Source organism: Macrobrachium rosenbergii, chromosome 9 (genome assembly GCF_040412425.1).
Source record: "Macrobrachium rosenbergii isolate ZJJX-2024 chromosome 9, ASM4041242v1, whole genome shotgun sequence".
NCBI classification, from domain to species: domain Eukaryota; kingdom Metazoa; phylum Arthropoda; class Malacostraca; order Decapoda; family Palaemonidae; genus Macrobrachium; species Macrobrachium rosenbergii.
This window is the reverse complement of record NC_089749.1, coordinates 36,821,433-36,839,698: the sequence shown is the minus strand read 5'-3', so window position 1 is coordinate 36,839,698 and position 18,266 is coordinate 36,821,433. Positions and strand designations below refer to the sequence as shown.

The window sequence follows — 18,266 nt, the reverse complement described above, 5'->3', positions numbered from 1 at the left end:
AGTACAGTTTTTCAGGGAAAGTTGAGAAGGCCATCTCTGAACCCCTCATCCTTGGGAAACTGTGCCTGGGAAATTGGAAGGTTTTCTCTTCAAAGCGTCTGTGAGGGATGTGGCATTTATCCTCTTCTTCTTGCATTATGAGTCCCTGTCAGTGTCAGCAATCAAGGGACATAGGACCTCCCTGACCCAAGTATTCAACCCCAGGTGCATACACCTTTTGTCTTCATGGGAGTTGTCGGACGTAATTAAAAACTTCAAAAGGAGTTGCTACCCTCGTGAACTGAAACCCCCCAAGTGAGATGTAACCAATCTCCTAGCCTCCCTGAGATGACCACCCTATGAGCCCCTCAGAAGTGCATCGAACTGGGACTTGACATTGAAGACAGTGTTCCTGTTGACCTTGGCTTCAGCAAAGAGGGTGGGAGTTACATGCCCACCCACTCACATGGTTGGATGTCTGTGGGGTTCACATTCTTTCCAGAGTTCGTTATGAAGACCCAGAACCCAGCCACTCATGACCCAAGATTTGATATTTTTCCATCCCCTCCTTAAAGGACTTAGTGGGAGACAAAAAAGAAAAGATGTTACTATGCCCGGTGAGGGTTTTGAGGACCTTCCTCAGACTTACAACCCCTCATAGACCGACCTGCAGTAGACTGTCCCTAGTACGGTTCAAGAGAAGTGGGAGAATCGAAAGAATACCATCTCCTCATGGTTGAGAGTAATTATGAGGGCATAGCCGTTATGCAATCCTCACGCTGTAATGACCTATTTGAAATTGAGTCTTGATTCTTTTCGTCATGAATTATGCTGTTAGAGAACATTATATCAAGGAAAAAATGATATGGCAGCCGGAAACAACAGATTTACAACAATTAAAGATTACCAAATAAATCATGTTTCTAAAAACTCTGGTACACTTCTTCAGAAAGTTACAAGGAAAACCTATTTTTAGTTTATCATAAAAACTTTATATTTGTAATTCATGGGAGAATAGATTGTGAGGATTCATAAGCAAAGAATCAATTCCTGATTGTAGTTATGTTAACCTTTCAGCTTGGCCCCTGATTTACTCAGCTTATTACATCCCTTCATTCTAGTGCCTTTGGCCACTCATACTTTCTTTTCTCTTTTACTTCTTAATGCGCAGATCCTGTTGGGATGAGAATCTGTGGATGCCAGGATCCCACAATTCATTCATCCCAGTGGAAGGGGATCTACATGACCTGAAATCAAGGGAACCTTTCCTCTTGCCGATTGAAAATAATAATTTGGGAAGGTGAAGTTGTGACAGAAACAAAACTTGAAAATTGTCAGCAATGAATTTCAGCTTTCGTCTTTGTGTTCGAGGTATTCACTGCAAAATGAGAGATATTCTATTCTTATATAAATGACACTGAATTTCTTCATTTAGGAAATATTGTTCCATTATCATTCTTTCACTCATTGACATATAACATAATTATAGTGGCTGTGGTTAACAGGTGTAGGGAGTTCTGTTCTCATGTGGAGGATAGAGAGGAGCTTGAGGCTTGCGATCTCATCCTTTTCCTCACTTGCATGTAAAGAGATTGTTATCACCTTAGTGAGGTGCCAACTAACATATGAAAAGGATGTGCATATACATACATACATACACACGGATATATATATATATATATATATATATATATATATATATATATATATATATATATATATATATATATATATATATATATATATATGTGTGTGTGTGTGTGTGTGTGTGCGTGTTTGCATATATATATTCCTACGTGTTTACCTTTGATACTTACAGGATTCTGGGAGGCAATGGATAAATGCTGGGACTTCTTTACATTATCAAGAAATCTACTGTATTTTATTAAAACATCTGACTAAATAGACTGAATAAATCAAGGGAAATTCTGGGCTTAGGGCCTTCTTCATGTGAGGGAAGATTACGTAAAACTCAAGGGTTCTCTGAATTAATTATAGTTACATAATAAACACAGATCAGAAGAATGACAAATTATTGGGCAGGTCATAATAAGGGACTGCTTAATTAATGAACCCTACACAGAAGAAATATTTCATTATTACTCAACTTATCTTCAAATTGTATATGCAGACTTTATGTATGATTTGTAATTTATTCATTGCAGCAAAAAACCATCTATAATAAGTTACATATCACTAAATAACTTTTTGTCTCTTTTGAGGGGGAAACCCTGCAAGGTTTCGCTGCCAAAATCTTGTTGACCTGCCAGCCTCGACAGCCAATCACAAAGCTACTCCATGGTCGCGTATTTGCCTGTCACCATATAATAGTTTTTCCTACGCATGCGAAATTAAAAGAGGGTGAGCCCGTTCTGTCATAAATATCTATGAGCAAGAACTTGCGCTGGCATAACGCCAGCTTAATCATAAACAACATAAACAACATGCTGTCATAATTATTTTCAGGCTGCTCTATGAGCAAGAGTCCAAGCTGGCATAAAACCAGCCTTTACCCTACAGACGATGGGGCGAAGTGATTAATAGGCCTATGTAGGGGTATGTTGGAGTATGGACCGAAAAAATTATGTACCTTATAATCAGAAGAGTTCTGTAAGGAGATTCTAACACGAAAGGGTGGATCGCAAGATAGATTTTACTGAGAAGGCTGCATGAACGATTATTATTCTTTTTTGTTTTAGAAAGAACTAAAGGAAACGAGACGTGATGAAGTCGTTGTGATGGTGCTGGAAGAAATGGTTTCCAATTCAGAAAATAAGAAAACAGTTTTCTAGAAAATCTGTATTTGTGACGGCATGTTGATAAACGTTTACTGCTGAAAATGTAGCCTACTAGTTGCTATGTATGGTTTTATCTTTTCTTCAACTGCTAGAAAATTCATCTTACAGCTACAGTCAAATGTCCTGGTCCAGTATGTTAACAGAAAAAGACGTGCCGGTGACAAACGAAACATGGAAAACAACAGAAAGCAGGAAAAAAAAAAACAAGACTAGCCATTTCTGGAAGTATCCTCATTTAATATCCTGTAGAAAAGCGCGTAACTTATGTCACGGGGAATTTTAGTTAAAAATGGCCCAATTAGCAGTGTACACGAATACAAATACTTAGGTCATAGGAGAATGGTAGCCTACACACTTAATGGCTCAAAGGAAGCAAGTATCAAAACGAGAAATCAAAAGGTAGAAAGAGTACCTACTAAGAGAATTAGAAATATGGAGACGTTAAGAAAGTAGGAAATATGGCACTAGAAGTGAGGAAAAAGATCTATGAAACAGTACTGGTGCAACATTTTTTGTCAACATAGCAGCATGGAATAGCATCAAGGCAAACGAGACGAATGCACTAGAGGAAATGAAATACAGGATCCTCGATTGTATATATATATATATATATATATATATATATATATATATATATATATATATATATATATATATATATATATATATATATATAATATGCTTTTCCACAACATAATAAACTCGGAGGAGAATTAAAGAGATAATAGAAAGATCAATTAAGAGCCCCTATGGACTGTGCTGGACAAAAAGCTTAGTAACCATATGTACTAAATACAACAGACTTTAATGGAATAAAAGAATATGCCATAAAAGCATTGAAAAGGGAACTAAACATAAAAATTAAGCAAGATATCGAAGAGACCTTGAAAGAGCAGAGGAAAGAAATGAAGTTAAGGTTCATAGAAAACTTCGGGGGAAATTACTACAGAAGGGATCTGGAAACGAAGGATGCGTTTATGATGAAGAAAGCCAGGCTGAATATGTAGGACTTCAGGCTAACTTCTGGAGTAAATACTGTATAATGACGAGGTCTGTGATATCTGCAACTGCAGCATAGCGTGGAGGAGTACAGCACCGAACATTTATTCAAGTGTAAAACTTTACAAAAACAAAAGATCATGACATTACTTTAGAGACACTGAAATCCCCTAACAGAAAACTGGGGGAGTATATCAGACTATAAAGCCTTTAACCTGGGAAGCGCTGGATGTCAAAGTTAACAGCATGGCTTTGCCGAAGTTGACAAGAAAATTAAATGAAAGGGGGAGGGTTAAAAGTAAAGTAGAAATTCATTGGCAATATTTTGTAATATCTAGTTTAGAAACATCTCTTGTTGCAGAAAATGGTAATTGTCAAGGATTTAAATAAACATTTTAAAACTGAAGACGTTTAAAATTGTAAAAAAACAAGGGAATACAGCTCTGCACCTCATCCGAATAGTGTAGTGTGCCTGCAAGTTCCGCAACTGACTTTGTAGAATGAGCGCTTATAGTCGAGGAATTTTAGGCAAAAAAACATCAATCGACAAAACAGATTTGCAGGAACATTAACATAGGTCTGTGGTTTCTTTAGGCCACTCTGATGAACATACTAAAAGTCCCCATCGATACAGGCTGTGCTACGGCGGCCATCTTGGAAAATGGCGGACGAAATTCTGTTTTTCTGCAATAACTTGTAAACCTTGCAGATACAGAAATTTTTCAGGAGTTAAAAATTGTTCCTTTTTAAAAAATGGAGAAGATTGGTGGAAACAATTTTTTTGGTAGAATTGAAAATAATAGAGATATGTTCAATTAAAGAACCTAGATGTTCAATTATAACATATTTACGCACTTGAAAGCAGTTTGATGTTTATGAAAAATGCATCATGCTGTAAAAGGCGATACATCAACTCAGGAAATGAGCAAATTGATTAATAATAATAATAATAATAATAATAATAATAATAATAATAATAATAATAATAATAATAATAATAATAATAATAATTATTATTATTATTATTATTATTATTATTATTATTATTATTATTATTATTATTATTATTTTACAACTGAATATTATATCGATAGAGATAGGCTATAATATCATAAGTAAACTTGTTTCCTTTTAATTTCAGACGTACAATGGGCTTTGAAATAACGATTCAAATTATGGCTTCAATATTTTCAACAAGTTTTACTTATCTTGCATTTTATTAGAGCAGAACAAACTGGTAATTGGAAATTGCATATTGCAGTAGTAAAAAAGATGATGCCCTATTTTCACAGTGCCGGACATTTACACTATGCTAAATGTGCTCATCTTTATTTACATTTGATGGAGGATTTACGTAAAAAAATGTCAGCTCTAGATTTTCAGAGATTTACGAGAGATGGTTACTTTGCAATTAGGTGTAGTGACAGATTCTGGTTAGGATTTTCAAATGATATGTGTACTGAGCAGATTTTGATGCATGACTTGAAAAGCAATTGGTGGACTTACTTGTGATGTGGTCGGGGAATAACAGCTTCAACCCTACAGAGGTGTGTGTCATCAGCTGCAATTGGTTTTGAGATTTCTGAGGCTTTATCAATGTTTGCTGGGGTCAATGCAAAAAATGTTCTGCTGAACACAGAATCTGGAAAATCTCGAATATCAAGAGATAAAGACGATCTTAGCAAGTTTATTAACTGACTAAAAGAACCTAGTCCATTTCGTCAGTTATCAGGACAGTTAGTTAACATCTCAAATGGGCTGGTAGCAGACCAAACAATATCATGCTATAGAGCACTGGAAATTGAAAAAGAAGCCATCAATTCACTTTCAGGAGGTAACTTTTCTGATGTTAACCTCCAGCGAAAGAGGAAAGTTGTTCCTTTGTCTAAACTAACATCAGGCACAATAAATATGCATGATAAAAATGTGATGTTGAGCTTCCAACAAGAACTCTTATACAGAATGTTATGTCTGGATGTTAGTAAAACGGAAATAAAAGAGTACTTCGAGTATGAGCTAGCAAGTGTACCTCCATCATATTTGGTTCCTCACAGTTAAGGAAAGGAACAAAGTCTTCTTTTTTGAATGCCTTTGCTCCCAGAAAGAGACTTTATTTTTACCTTCTAACCTATGTTATGTTCTAGATGGTAGAAAGATGCTTCACTCTGTTCCTTAGCCAAAACCAGCAACATTTGGTCACATACTGGATATACATGTAAGCTATGTTGAGAGCCATTATGGTACGCTGCAATGTAGTTTTTGATGGGTATCCAGAGAGAGACACTACTAAAACAGTTGAGCAAGAGCGCCGAGCACCATAGAGAACTTCAAGAAATTACTGCACCAGCTATTATTCCACAATCAGATTTTCTAGCAAACCGAAGAAATAAACGCACTCTAATTAATGTTGTTATGCTTAAAAAGAAAAACAAAGGTTATTCAGTTCTACAAGCTGAAAGTAATGCAGATACTGTTGTTATTAAAGTTGCTCTTGATCACGCTGAAAATAAAATTTAATGTCCAACTGTTGTTGTTGGGCCAAGATACTGATTTGCTGTGCTTTTAACTGCTTTAGCTAATAAAATCTTAACATTTGGTATCTTAAACCAGGAAAATGAGGTAGCAATGAGCCTCACACGACATCTGCACTGAACAAAAAAGGTAAAGTTAGAACACTTAGGCTTCTGCAAAATAATCAGGTTTTGTAAAAACAAATTAAAATATTTAATCAGAAGGATGCCAGCAGGGATGCTATAAAAGATGCAAGTGAAAAGTTCATTCTTAAATGGTATGGGTCTAAATCAAAGTCATTAAATGGGCTCAGATATTTCATGTGTAATAGAATTATTGCAAAGAAGAAATTAAGTACATCTTTCCAACTGGCCTCTTTACACCAAACCAGTGCAGCTGCAGAACAACACTCCTACAGAGTGTATTTGCAAATACAGCAATGGCTTGGAAACTGCCTGGATCCAACAAAATGGGGTTGGTCAATGATATGAAAATCACTGAAACCTGTCCCCACTACCAAAGAAGCGGTTCCTTTGAAACTCCTGCACCTGGTTTCGTGCAATTGTAAGGTTTCATGCAACAATAGGTGCAAATGTGCACAATTCGGTATGCACTGCTCAGCGATGCGTGAAGAGTGCCAGGGAACTAATTGTGAAAACTCAGTTGAAATGATTTTAGAAGAACCAGAGTAGGCTACTGAGCTGGAAAATTATGAAACAACATTGCTTGAAAATGTGTATAGCACTTTTGATATTCAGAGGATAATTTATTAATAGAAACCGTTTCTTGCCAACTGTGATGTGATATACGAGTAAGGTACTATATTTCTAGAAAATTAGAAAAATATGTCATTTCAGTATTCCATAAAAAGAACAGAATAAGAATATATTAATTCTACTTTTGCAGATGAACATTATCATTATTATTTTTTCAGTAGGCCTATTATGAAAATATTCGCAAACCTCTTAAAGATATGCATTAGTTAATAGCCTATTCACTGTATATTGTGATGTGATCTGGCAGATAAGTGTTTCTGGTAAATCAGAAAATTTTTGAAACTTGGTATTGCATAAACCAAATTGAATTGAAAAGTTTGATTTCATTTATATTGGATATTGTCTATTATTTTTTTATATACTATCAGAAATTTCTATAAATACTGAAATAATGACTGCAAATATTTCATGAAGTTGATAATTTCACATATATGTATATTAGTTTCTAAACACTTAATAATGTTTCTTGTATAACCTGGTAATACTTACTGTTTTGCGATCAAGTATATGGAAAAACAAAGCTTCCACCGTAACTTTTTTATTTTTTCAGCCTACAAAAAACTTATTTAAGAAAAAATGTATGTTTTTTTATGAAAAATATTTCGTGATTCTTGCATATTTTATATAACCCAAACGGTTTACAAGATAAAGAGAAAAATACGAAAATCGGCCGCCATTTTCCGATATGACGGCTAGAGCACAGCTTCAGTATATAAGGACTTTTAATATTTTAATCAGCATGGGTCAATGTACAACTGTGCCAAGTTTGAACTTCCTTCAAATTAGTCAGGTTGATTTTCCTAAAATACCTCGACCATTAGGAACAAACCAGGAACCAGCATTTACGGGGCGGGGGCGGGACTGATAACCTATTTATATATTTCTTAAATGGATTGGAAATAAAGAGAAGATTCAAAAGTGAAGTCATTACAAGTGTCAAAGCAGGCATTAATGCGAACCTTGCTGAATAGTTCTTAATTAGTAATACCTTTTTCACTAAAAAACAAATAAAGATGATACAGTATCGGGAACAAAATTTAGTGTCGAATTGTTATTCGACTAGTAAAAGATGTATCCAAGATCTTGTTTTATACAAAAAGATTCCGGTTCCCATATGTTACTTGCCTTTTCCTCCCACCAGAGGAAAGCCTACTTCAATTTTCGCGGCTTCGGCCTAGTTTTGAGGGAAATGTCATCGGCTGCCATCTACAGGCGAGTGCTGCACTCACTAGCAGATGACGTAAACAAACACACGTCAGTCACTTGTTCCCCACCAAAATGGCAGAAAATACACCAAGTAAAACGGACATCGAGGCTGTATTTAAGCGATTAAGGGCAATTCCAACCAACAAAGTAAGTAAGCGAAGCGTAGCCACTGCAGTTAATCTCCCAGCGTAGTTTCAAATTGCTGGTCTTCCCTGAAGGTGAAAGGCTGAGGCAACAATGTCGCCTGGGGAGCCCAGGCTGCTCCCGACCCCGACTTCCACCTGCTTTAGGCCTCTGTCAAATTTTGCCGCACACCAAATGACCCTTATTACATATGTATAGGAGTAGAGCCTCTGGAACTGCACCCAAAAAAAGTGTCAATGGCTTCCCGTATTTTGGTCTGGAAGAGGAGACTTGTGGGCCGTAGGCTATAGCCTACCGTAGATAGTGGAGTGAGGCCTGCTCGCACAGGCTGCCCAAGGGTAGGGTAAATAAGTTCCGCAGGGCCAGAGGCTGTGCCTCTTGCCTCTTTCACTGGGTATGAAATGGGCCCATCCCCAGCCATGATCCGGGTAGTAGGCAGTCTGAGGTAGCCCAGGCTAGTTAGGGAAAGGTAGGGGTAACGCTGCAGGTAGATCTAAGCCGGCATTCAGCGGCGAGCCCCCACCCCCCTCCATGGCTAATACGGCAAAATTGTAACCAGTAAACGCCCCTTAAAATACCATCCTAACGCACCTTACGGGTGTTTGCTGGTTACATTGGTAGAACTATATAGTAGCTCCGCAGCGGCGACTGCCTTCTAATTTGGCTTTTTCTACAGTTTTTTGGTTGCTAATTATTAATTTAACTTGAATTTTTGGCGGTCAAGTGTAATTAACTTGTATATTTAACCATCCAACAAAGTCCATCCAACAAAAGGGGTTTCCTTAGTTTTACCAGACCACTGAGCTGATTAACAGCTCTCTTCACAAGAACCAATTGGTTACTTAGCACGGGACCTACGCTTATTGTGTTTCCGAACCACATTATAGCGAAATGAATTTCTGTCTTTGAAACAAATTCCTCTAACTCTTCATATCCCAGTCCAGCAAGTGCAATAACTTGATTAACGCTATGGATAACCCCGTCTAGCAAGTGCAGCACTAAACACAAGACTAAAGGGACATTCCATTTGGCAGACAACAAACAGATGCACAGCCAGTATCAGAACCCCTAAAAGTGTAGAAAAAATCAGCTGAAAAGGTAAAAACAAGTTGCAGAGCTAATATATAGAATTACCCAATCTTGCCATATTAGCTATGGAGGGGTGTGGGGGCTCACCGCAGAATGCTGGCTTAGATCTACCTCTGTCGGTAGTGTAGTCTTCAAAGGCCAATTACAGGTTAGTTACAGCCAGCAGACAAAATATTACTTGAAATTCTTGTAAAGCAAGTAAAATAACACAGGAAAACGTCAGTTGCCATAGTCAAGCTCACTGCAGAACTATGGCTCAGAATTACCAAACTTCAGACTAGCCTAGGCTACAACTGCTCCCCCCTGGTTCAGTAACTGCCAGTTGACTTGCAAAACTGACTCTCGAGGTTGTTGCCTTTCCTTTGGGGATAAAACTTTACAATAGTTGTGTGGCCTGATTCCCACCAGCCATTGACCGGGACAGGTTTCTCATACGTAAATAATCCTAACTTTTCCTATAATGCCAGGTCCTGACCTAACCAGATCTTACTTACCTAAGCTAACTGAGGGCGATGTGCTCCAACCTGGCCTCCCCCCTCCCCCAGGACCAGTCCAAAAAGGCAGTAACCTGTCCTTTCGGCAACTGGTGGGAACCAGGCTGCGCAACTATTGTAAAGTTTTACCTTAACCTCTCCTATAATGCTAGGTCCTGACCTAACCAGATCTTACTTACCTAACCTAACGTAGGGCGACACGCCCTAAACTGGCCGGGGGGAAAAGTTAAGTATACCTTAGTTTTACCAGGGCTTGGCGCCCCTGGACCCCCAAAAAGGCCGTAACCCATCCCCGTCGACGACTGGCGGGAATCAGGCTGCGCAACTAAAGTAAAGTTTTACCCCATTGGGGATGAGTGCAAATAACATAAAGATGATGATACATGGCCTCTCATAATTGTACACCAAGACCTACCCTAAACAAAAACTGGTTAGCCTACTGGCCTATGAAGAGTATGGAGACAGGGGTAGGAGTTGATAATTTCACCTCCTAGCAAAAATTTCCATAGCATGAAAGTGACTCTACTTGCTCAAAGCTAAACCACCTGAAAAATTGCCTCATTTACCTGGTAAATTCTCGTCAGTTTGCTGATCAATGATTTTTCCCATGTAGAGTAACCTTCTATGTACCCAGTTGATGTGGACAGTGTGACGTAAGACTGCCCTCCATAGTTCTCTAGGAGACTTTGTATGTTGCCCAGAATTCAGGTCACGGGTAATTTAAACCCAGCCAATCGTGTCCAGTTGACCTAGGTCACACCCTAGGCCTGCTGATTCTTTTAAATCCAACCAGTCAGAACTAATCAAAATGGTATGATTCATATAGGCTACCCTCACTCTGATCGAGATGTAGCTGTTCGTGCGGTTTCATCTTCCTAAGTGGAAGCATGTGACGTGAACGTTTTACTGTCAGATGTGACAAATTTGAAGCCATGGAAACCCTGTGTTATTCAGAAATGGTATATGAAAAATGTTTTGTGTAAAATTATGCTGTTTCTTTACACAATTAATCCTTAAGGGACAGGCTAATTATATATCATGCAACCCCCCAGACCTGGCAAACTTAAAGGTAGGCCAATTTAAGAAAAAGCACATTGATGGAAAGCGGAAGATATGGAAATGCACAGGGTGTAAGAAAAAAATTCAAAAATATTTTCCCTACCTTCCACGGGAAGTTGAAAGTGACTATTTACAACCCTGTGTGGGGCCTCTTTCACAAACACTTGTAAATTTTAACAAGTTATACATGTTTTTTCTAATAATTTATTTTATTTTATTTTGTAAAATTATAATTACAGCTCACACAATATCATAACATAAGAAATAAAATCAGTTAAGAAATTCTGAGCATATTTGTTGTAAAATATTTTGTAAATTTACTGAGATCAGGGAATGCAGTAACTTTTTTGGATTTATACATGCTTTTTCTAATATTTCTTTGCAAAATTACAATTATAAATGGCATTGTATCATAAAAGATAAGTAAAACCAACATCAATCCCTGTGTATATTTATGAGTAAATACATAAAAAGATGCCATGGGAGAGAAAGGACCAAGACATTCTTCCTTCAAGGCAAGAACAATACTAAATTCCATGAGATGCCCACGACTGAGCTGAGCTGAATTCTTGAGTTGCCATGATTCATTTATGGGCCATTGAAGTATTGGAACCTCTTTCCCGCTCAATACAGCCAAATCATATGGTGCGTAGTATTAATACTCCTCAGAGGGGATCCGTCCACCACCCAAAACCTGTTTTAGATCCTCTATAGAGGGGATCCGTCCATTAAGGGTTAAACATGTTCACATGCTCTATAGCCATCAAACATTGCCTCCCGACGCATTTTACCATCCTGATCAAATACAATTTGACCTGTTTCTAGCACATCCATGATCAGACCTCAAACACTTGAAGGATAAACAAACAATTTTGAATAAAGTCAGCAGTTCATTTGCTGTTTTAGATAAGTTAGTATGATGAAACTCAAGGATTTGAACCTACTACCACAAGGGGATAGCCTAGGCCTGCACATGTGCTAGGTGTAGTGTTATGTAGGGATTGTTCAAGGGGGATGAAGCATCCCCCCACCAGGTCAGAGCATTGGACCCCAAGTCAGGTTAATAATGTAAGTTCTGGATAGGTCAGAGCGTGATGCTCGAGCAAAGATTAGGTTAAGGTGGTTTTGGTTAGGTCATAGCCAGTGCCAGAGCATGTGTCTGATGGGAAATTAAGTCCTGCTGATCTGTTTCCAATATTCAGTAATACCATGGTGGAGTCCAAGAGGGTCATAGCCTTCCTGGCTAGGTCAGGGCATGGTACCCTAAGGTCAGGTTAGGGAAGTAAGTTCTGGTTAGGTTAGGGCATGACACTCTATGAAAGGTTAGATTAAGGTTGTTCAGGTTAGGTAGTAGCCAGTGTCTGACCACATGTCCAAAGGGATATTTAGTCTCACCGATCTGATTCAGTAATATTTGGGGGGTCCTGGAGAGGGGGGGAAGCCTTCCTTGCCAGGTCAGGGCACTGTGCCTAAAGTCAGGTTAGGGAGGTAAGTTCTGGTTAGGTTATGGCACGGTGCTCTAGGAAAGGTAGATTAAGGTTGTTTAGACTAGGTCATAGCTAGTGCCATACCATGGGTCTGAAGGAAAATGTAGTCTGACCAATCTCTTTCTGGTATTCAGTGTTACTTGGGGAGTTGTTGTGGGGGGACAAGTTGTATGGCACCCTAAGTCAGGTTAGGAAGGTAAAGTTTGGTTAGGTGAGGACATGGCATTTTAGGAAAGGTTAGTTCTTCCTACACAAATACAAACCTGAAGTTCTTTACATAAGGATTTAGCTTGCGAACGTGAGCTGGAATGACCATTCAGATTTATTGACAAGATGGTCATATACCAACAGGCAAGGGGAAGCTCTGCCCACAGGTCACAGTCAAGTCCAGATGTCTTTCATGGCTTTCTGCCTGACTTTTACCATTCAAACTTTTATTAATTAAACTTGAGTATGCTTTTCATTTTTTGGTTGTTGACTATCTTTGTTTTTCATTTTTCAGACCCATCAGTCAAATAAGCCTTTTTGCAAGAAATTAAGTTTGTTTTTCCATTGCCATTTTGAATACTGTTTTCACTGGGCATATAACAACTTCTGGTAGTTAAACAACAGCTGTTTTATTCTCCAATATACTTAGTATATATTACCTTTCAGGTATGGTGGATTTAGCCACTTGGAAATTCTGTGACAGTAAGGTTTACTGTATTTAAGGTGATCCTGTTATCATGGCCTTCTTTTGTATTTATTGGAAATAGGCTAGGTAGCCGTATTCCTCTTGATTTTTGTGGTTTAGTCTTTGTGCTTCTTAACTGCTGCAGATAAGGCAAGCTTCAACAATTGTGGAAGATGGTAGAGGCATTCTCTTTCCCTTCATCATCTCTATCTATGTCATCCTTATGAAACTCGCCTCCACTCTGACTCATCTGTTAGTTTAGGGTAGAGTGAGGATGGGGCTTCTGTCTTGCATTGGAAGGCCTATTAAGCTTCTTTCTGTGCACCATCCCTTCAGGGTAGGATGGGGAGTCTTCATCGCTGTCGGTAATGGATTTCCCAGGCAGGGTTGGCACCGAGTGCCATTCCCTCAGACTTTAGGTTTTCTTTCTCTCATCTCTGTAAGCTTTCGAGCTTGCTTCAAGTTGAATTCTCTCTCTCTCTCTTAGAGAAGTAGTGTGTGTTGATCCCTTGTGTGGCTTATTCGCTCCTCTTTTTCCTGGCCTGCAGACTAGGTTTATGGGAGGCAACAAGTTTGGAATGTTCTACTTGCTTTTCAGCAGTTGGATAATCATAGTAAAAGGTAATCACTTCAATCCTTCTCACTGCAGTCCTTCGGGATCGCACAGAAAGCGGTTTGAACAGACTGTTGGCTTTCGTTACCCAATCTATGGGTCAGGTTAGGTTTGTTGGATGGTCCAGGGGTGTTCTCCCTATCCTTCCTCAGTCGGGATACTGGGATGATATGGAAGCACTTCAACTCTTCCCCAACAATCTTTCAAGATTGCACAGAGAAAGGGTTGCACTGCTCATTTGGTTCCCAAATTCTCAGTTTTGATTTGTTTTCAGTGTTCCTGGTCCTTCCATGGTTTGACAGCCATGGTGACCAGTTAGTGCTCTGACCCTTCTGTCTTTGGCTCCTTGGAGCCATTAGAAAGGAGATGTCATGACCTGGTTGTGCGGCTTGGGCACTATCGATGGCTCCCATCTTTAGATTGGGCTGGGTTTTTCCATCACCTCTGATCTTCCGCTTTCATTACTTAAGAGTGGAAGAAGAGGGCTACATATATATCTGGCTTTCCCTGCCGGAAGTCTTCATAGGCTTCCAGCATTTGGTCCTCTTCTGAAGAAGGGGACTAATTGGCTCATGCTGGGATATTGTTGCATCCACGGTTACCCTGGGTCCTGCTGGCCCTCGGGATTGTCTGGTTACCGGTCTAGTCAAGGCTCTCAGGCCGCTGGGTGGAACTCCCCGATGCTATCGGTGCCCCATGCATAAATACAACTGCTACCCAGCCTGACTGGTCCAGTCAAGGCTCTTGGACTATCAGTCCAGGATTCCCCTGCCACTACCCATGCTGTATGCACAGGTGCAACCGCTACCCAGGGGTGCTGGTCCAGCCTAGCTAGCTGGTTAGGCTATTCAGGCCAACCACATTACCTGTACTACTGGTATGGGATCCTAAACTTGCAGGGGTCCAGGGATGAGACAGGGCCAGTGTGGTCCTTTCATCCAGACCCAGTAAGGGGTGTTTTCCCTCTTCTTTCCTCTCTGTCCTGAAGTCTATCTTCTAGGAAGGTTTTGGCACAATCATGGATGGCTCTTGCCCATGTTTTCTTGAGCAAGTATGCTCTCCACGACCCTTGGGTTGGTTGTCAGTTTGGTTGGACTACCGTTCACGGCATTGCTCACATGGTGAAGGCCTGCTTTATTAGATGGGGCAAGGGTGCCAGGGACTGTTCCCCATTTTCTTCAGAAGTTTCCAGGAAACAGGAGCTGGTTAAGCATCAGGGCTAGGATAGGAAGCTTTCACACTTTCTCCCAAGCTTTTCCACGAGGAAATATGTACTCGTATTGGTCTTAGAACCGAACGAGTTGTACACCCAAGTGTGAAATGAGCCTGTGGGGATTTTTGTTGGGCTGCCTCCTGCAGGAGTGTCTTGGGTTTTTCAGCACCTGGAATGGCCCTGAGGATCTTGTACACCAGGATTCAGATACCAAGGTGTAGCGGCTGCTGTTTCTAAAGGGCATCAAGCCCTGTTGCAAGGCAAATAACCTTGGGGAAGCACTTGTGCATTTTCTGCAGTTTTTCCCTGTCACTGGCTCTAGCTTAGTTGCCTTGGCCATGACTTACTAGTGGTGTTTTGAGCCATATGATTTTATCTGTGTCTGTACAGGAATTCACTTAGGAGCAGTCCAGTGTACAGTCAACCTCCGGTATTTGTGTGGGATGTGTACCCCCCCCCTGTGAATAGCTAAAATCTGCAAATAATTGACACCCCTCTAAAAAATGTGTATAACTGCCCATGTTGATAGTTCAAAAAACCAAAAAAAGCCCTCTGAAAATGCTGATACTTGAGTATTTTAATAGTTTTATCACAAAAATGCATTTAGCCCCCGGTTATCAGCAGGGGTTCCATTCTGACAGTGTGACGATAAGCGAAAATCGCTGTCTGAAAAAAGGCGATTCTCGGTGCCGATAACCAGACATCGCCACCTCTGTTAGGTATGTATCAGTGCCAATATGCGATCATCGGGCGCTGATAAGCAGAAATCTGCACATATTGGTGCCGAAAATTGCCGATTTTCGTCACTAGACAAGCACTGAAAAACTGGATCGCCAATAACCAGGGACTGCCTGTAATTAGTGAATATTTTTCCATGAAAAATACTGCAATTAGGCAAATTTTCCGCGAATGATGTGTGTATACGTTCCACAGAAAAATCTGCCAATAGGTGAAGCTGCAAATCCGGCCGGAACTGCAAATAGGAGGTGGTCCACTTTAGTGACTTTCTACTTGTGCTCCTGACACATCGAAAGGAGAACTTTCTATCCTGGTCAGTGCCAAATAGATACCACAAGTGGAGAACTTTCTATCCTGGTCAGTGCCAAACAGATACCACAAGTGGAGAACTCTCTATCTTGGTCAGTGCCAAACAGATACCACAAGTGGAGAACTCTCTATCCTGGTCAGTGCCAATGCCAAACAGATACCACAAGTACTAAACTTGACCTGAAGGAGGAGGCTATATTCAAACACTTTCATCTAGGGGTTGTCTTTGTCAGCTACTCTGCTTAGCAGACAACTTTCTGTGAGCCGTTTTTGCTTGTGGGTGGACGAGGTACAGTGTTGTCTCAAATCCCTGGACAAAATTTTGACACTGAAGATTGGTCTGGCTATGGGTTTACAGTAAACCGCCCATATTCGCGTTCTCATGATTCGCAGACTCACGTATTCACGGATTTCTCTGTGGAACGTATCTACCCATTATTCACGGAAAATTCACCCATATGCAGTATATTTCACTGAGAAATACAGGCAGTCCCCGGTTATTGGCGGGGTTCCGTTTCTGAGGGTGTGATTATAACCGAAAATCGTCGCTAACTGAAAATTGGCGATTTCGCAGCTTGTTTGGCGATTTTTGGGGGTTATCGGTGCCGAAAAGTGCCGATTTTCGGTTATCGGTGCCTCTGTTAGGTATATATCGGCGCTGATAAGCAGAAATCGGCGATTTTCGGCGCCAAAAATTGCTAATTTTCATCGCTAGACAAGCCCCGTAAAGCCGGATCGCTGTTAACAGGGGACTGCCTGTATTCACTAATTACTGTATTTTCATATAATTTTCATGACTAAATGCACTTTTTTTTTTTTATAAAATTATGAAAATGCTCAGGTATAAGCATTTTTACAGGGTTTTTCTTGTGTTTAAACTCTCAAAGTAGGCAGTTCTAAGTGTTTTTAGAGGGGTTTTAAGTATTCACGGATTTTAGCTATTATTGGGGGGTACGGTACGCATCCCCACGAATATGGGTGGTTTACTGTACTTCAGTCCTTTTGGGATGAAGCAGAGGCTGCAGGAAGTTGGTGCAGTTGACTAACAGAACCCATCCTTGCCAGGCAATGTCTTTAGGCTCCTGGGCCTATAAGGAAATGTGGGTGAACTTCCATGTTCAGTTGGCCTTCTCTTTTTTGGGACAGTTAAGGTTCAACTTTGTTTTTTCTGTGAAGTTTCCTAGACTACCACTGTTTTTTGGAGTCTTGTCTCACCTTTAATTGCTCTTTCATTTTCGGAAAGGTAGTAAGTGGAAGAAGAGAAGGGGGAATGCAATGGGGATATTCTTTACCTGTAACTGCCGTGTTGGTAAGAGAGTGCCCGTCTCTTTTGAGTCCCTGACAACTCTTAACTTTTTCCATTCCTTTTCATAGCCTTATTTGCAGCTCGCAATGGGACCTCACCCTTAGTAGAGGGTGTGCGATGCTGAAGATTGGTGCTAGAAGCCGAGGGAGAGTTTCTCAAGTTTTCGAGGAAATGAAAGGATGGGTATTTTTGAATACACACATTTTGGTCGTCTCGGAAATACCTCAGCTTTACTCTCTGACAGGAAGGTCTTTATTCGGGACTTTCAATCACCTTACCCCAAGGTCTAAGAAAGAACCTATGTTGGTGTCAACTTACACTCTTTCGTGAGAGGTATACTGGATGTATTTGGTTATTGGTTTGTCATGGCAAACTTATTGCATTTTTAGCCTGATCCCAACCTGTTTATGAGGTGGGGGCTTAGGGATCCACTGCATGGAGTGTATGGTGTTTTATGCCTACTCTCTCTGCTGTAGTTTCAGCGGAACATTGGGACCTATAACTCTTTGACTCCTCCTCCTATATGTTTTCCCCTTCCCTTCCTCTTTTGCTGATAATCTGTACATGCATTGAATTACAGCAGTCCCTGCTCTTGTAACTTTGAAGGAGGGGATTAATGACCATTATGGCACTGAAGGTGTGGTGTATATCCAGGTGAGAATCCCAGTGCAGTTACCACTGTGGGTAACCTCATCCTGGACAAAATTTATATTATTCGTTGTATGGCGACTTATTTAAACCCCCCCATGACTTCTGTCATGGCAATGGGCTGTTTACAGGAGAACTCAGTACATTGAAGGCAGGGTGGTATTAAAACCTTAATACTGTATAACAAATCCAAAAGAAGTAGATATTGTCATGACCCAGCCTTG

General features: G+C 40.1%; 1 protein-coding gene across 17 annotated transcripts in view; it reads left to right on the top strand.

Moving 5' to 3' along the window:
• The first annotated feature begins 8,210 nt into the window (after positions 1-8,210).
• ArfGAP3 (ADP-ribosylation factor GTPase activating protein 3) overlaps positions 8,211-18,266 on the top strand; it is a 199,223-nt gene continuing 189,167 nt past the window's right edge. For 15 of the 17 annotated variants that reach the window (XR_010854068.1, XR_010854067.1, XR_010854066.1 and 12 more), the window contains exon 1: positions 8,263-8,416. Coding sequence is in view for 14 of the 17 variants with exons in the window: in XM_067108907.1 (XP_066965008.1) it covers positions 8,342-8,416 (75 nt within the window). In the remaining 3 variants the exon portion in view is untranslated. Of the gene's footprint in view, positions 8,417-18,266 lie in introns of all 17 variants that reach the window. The other 2 variants (XM_067108896.1, XM_067108902.1) reach the window with 2 other exon arrangements.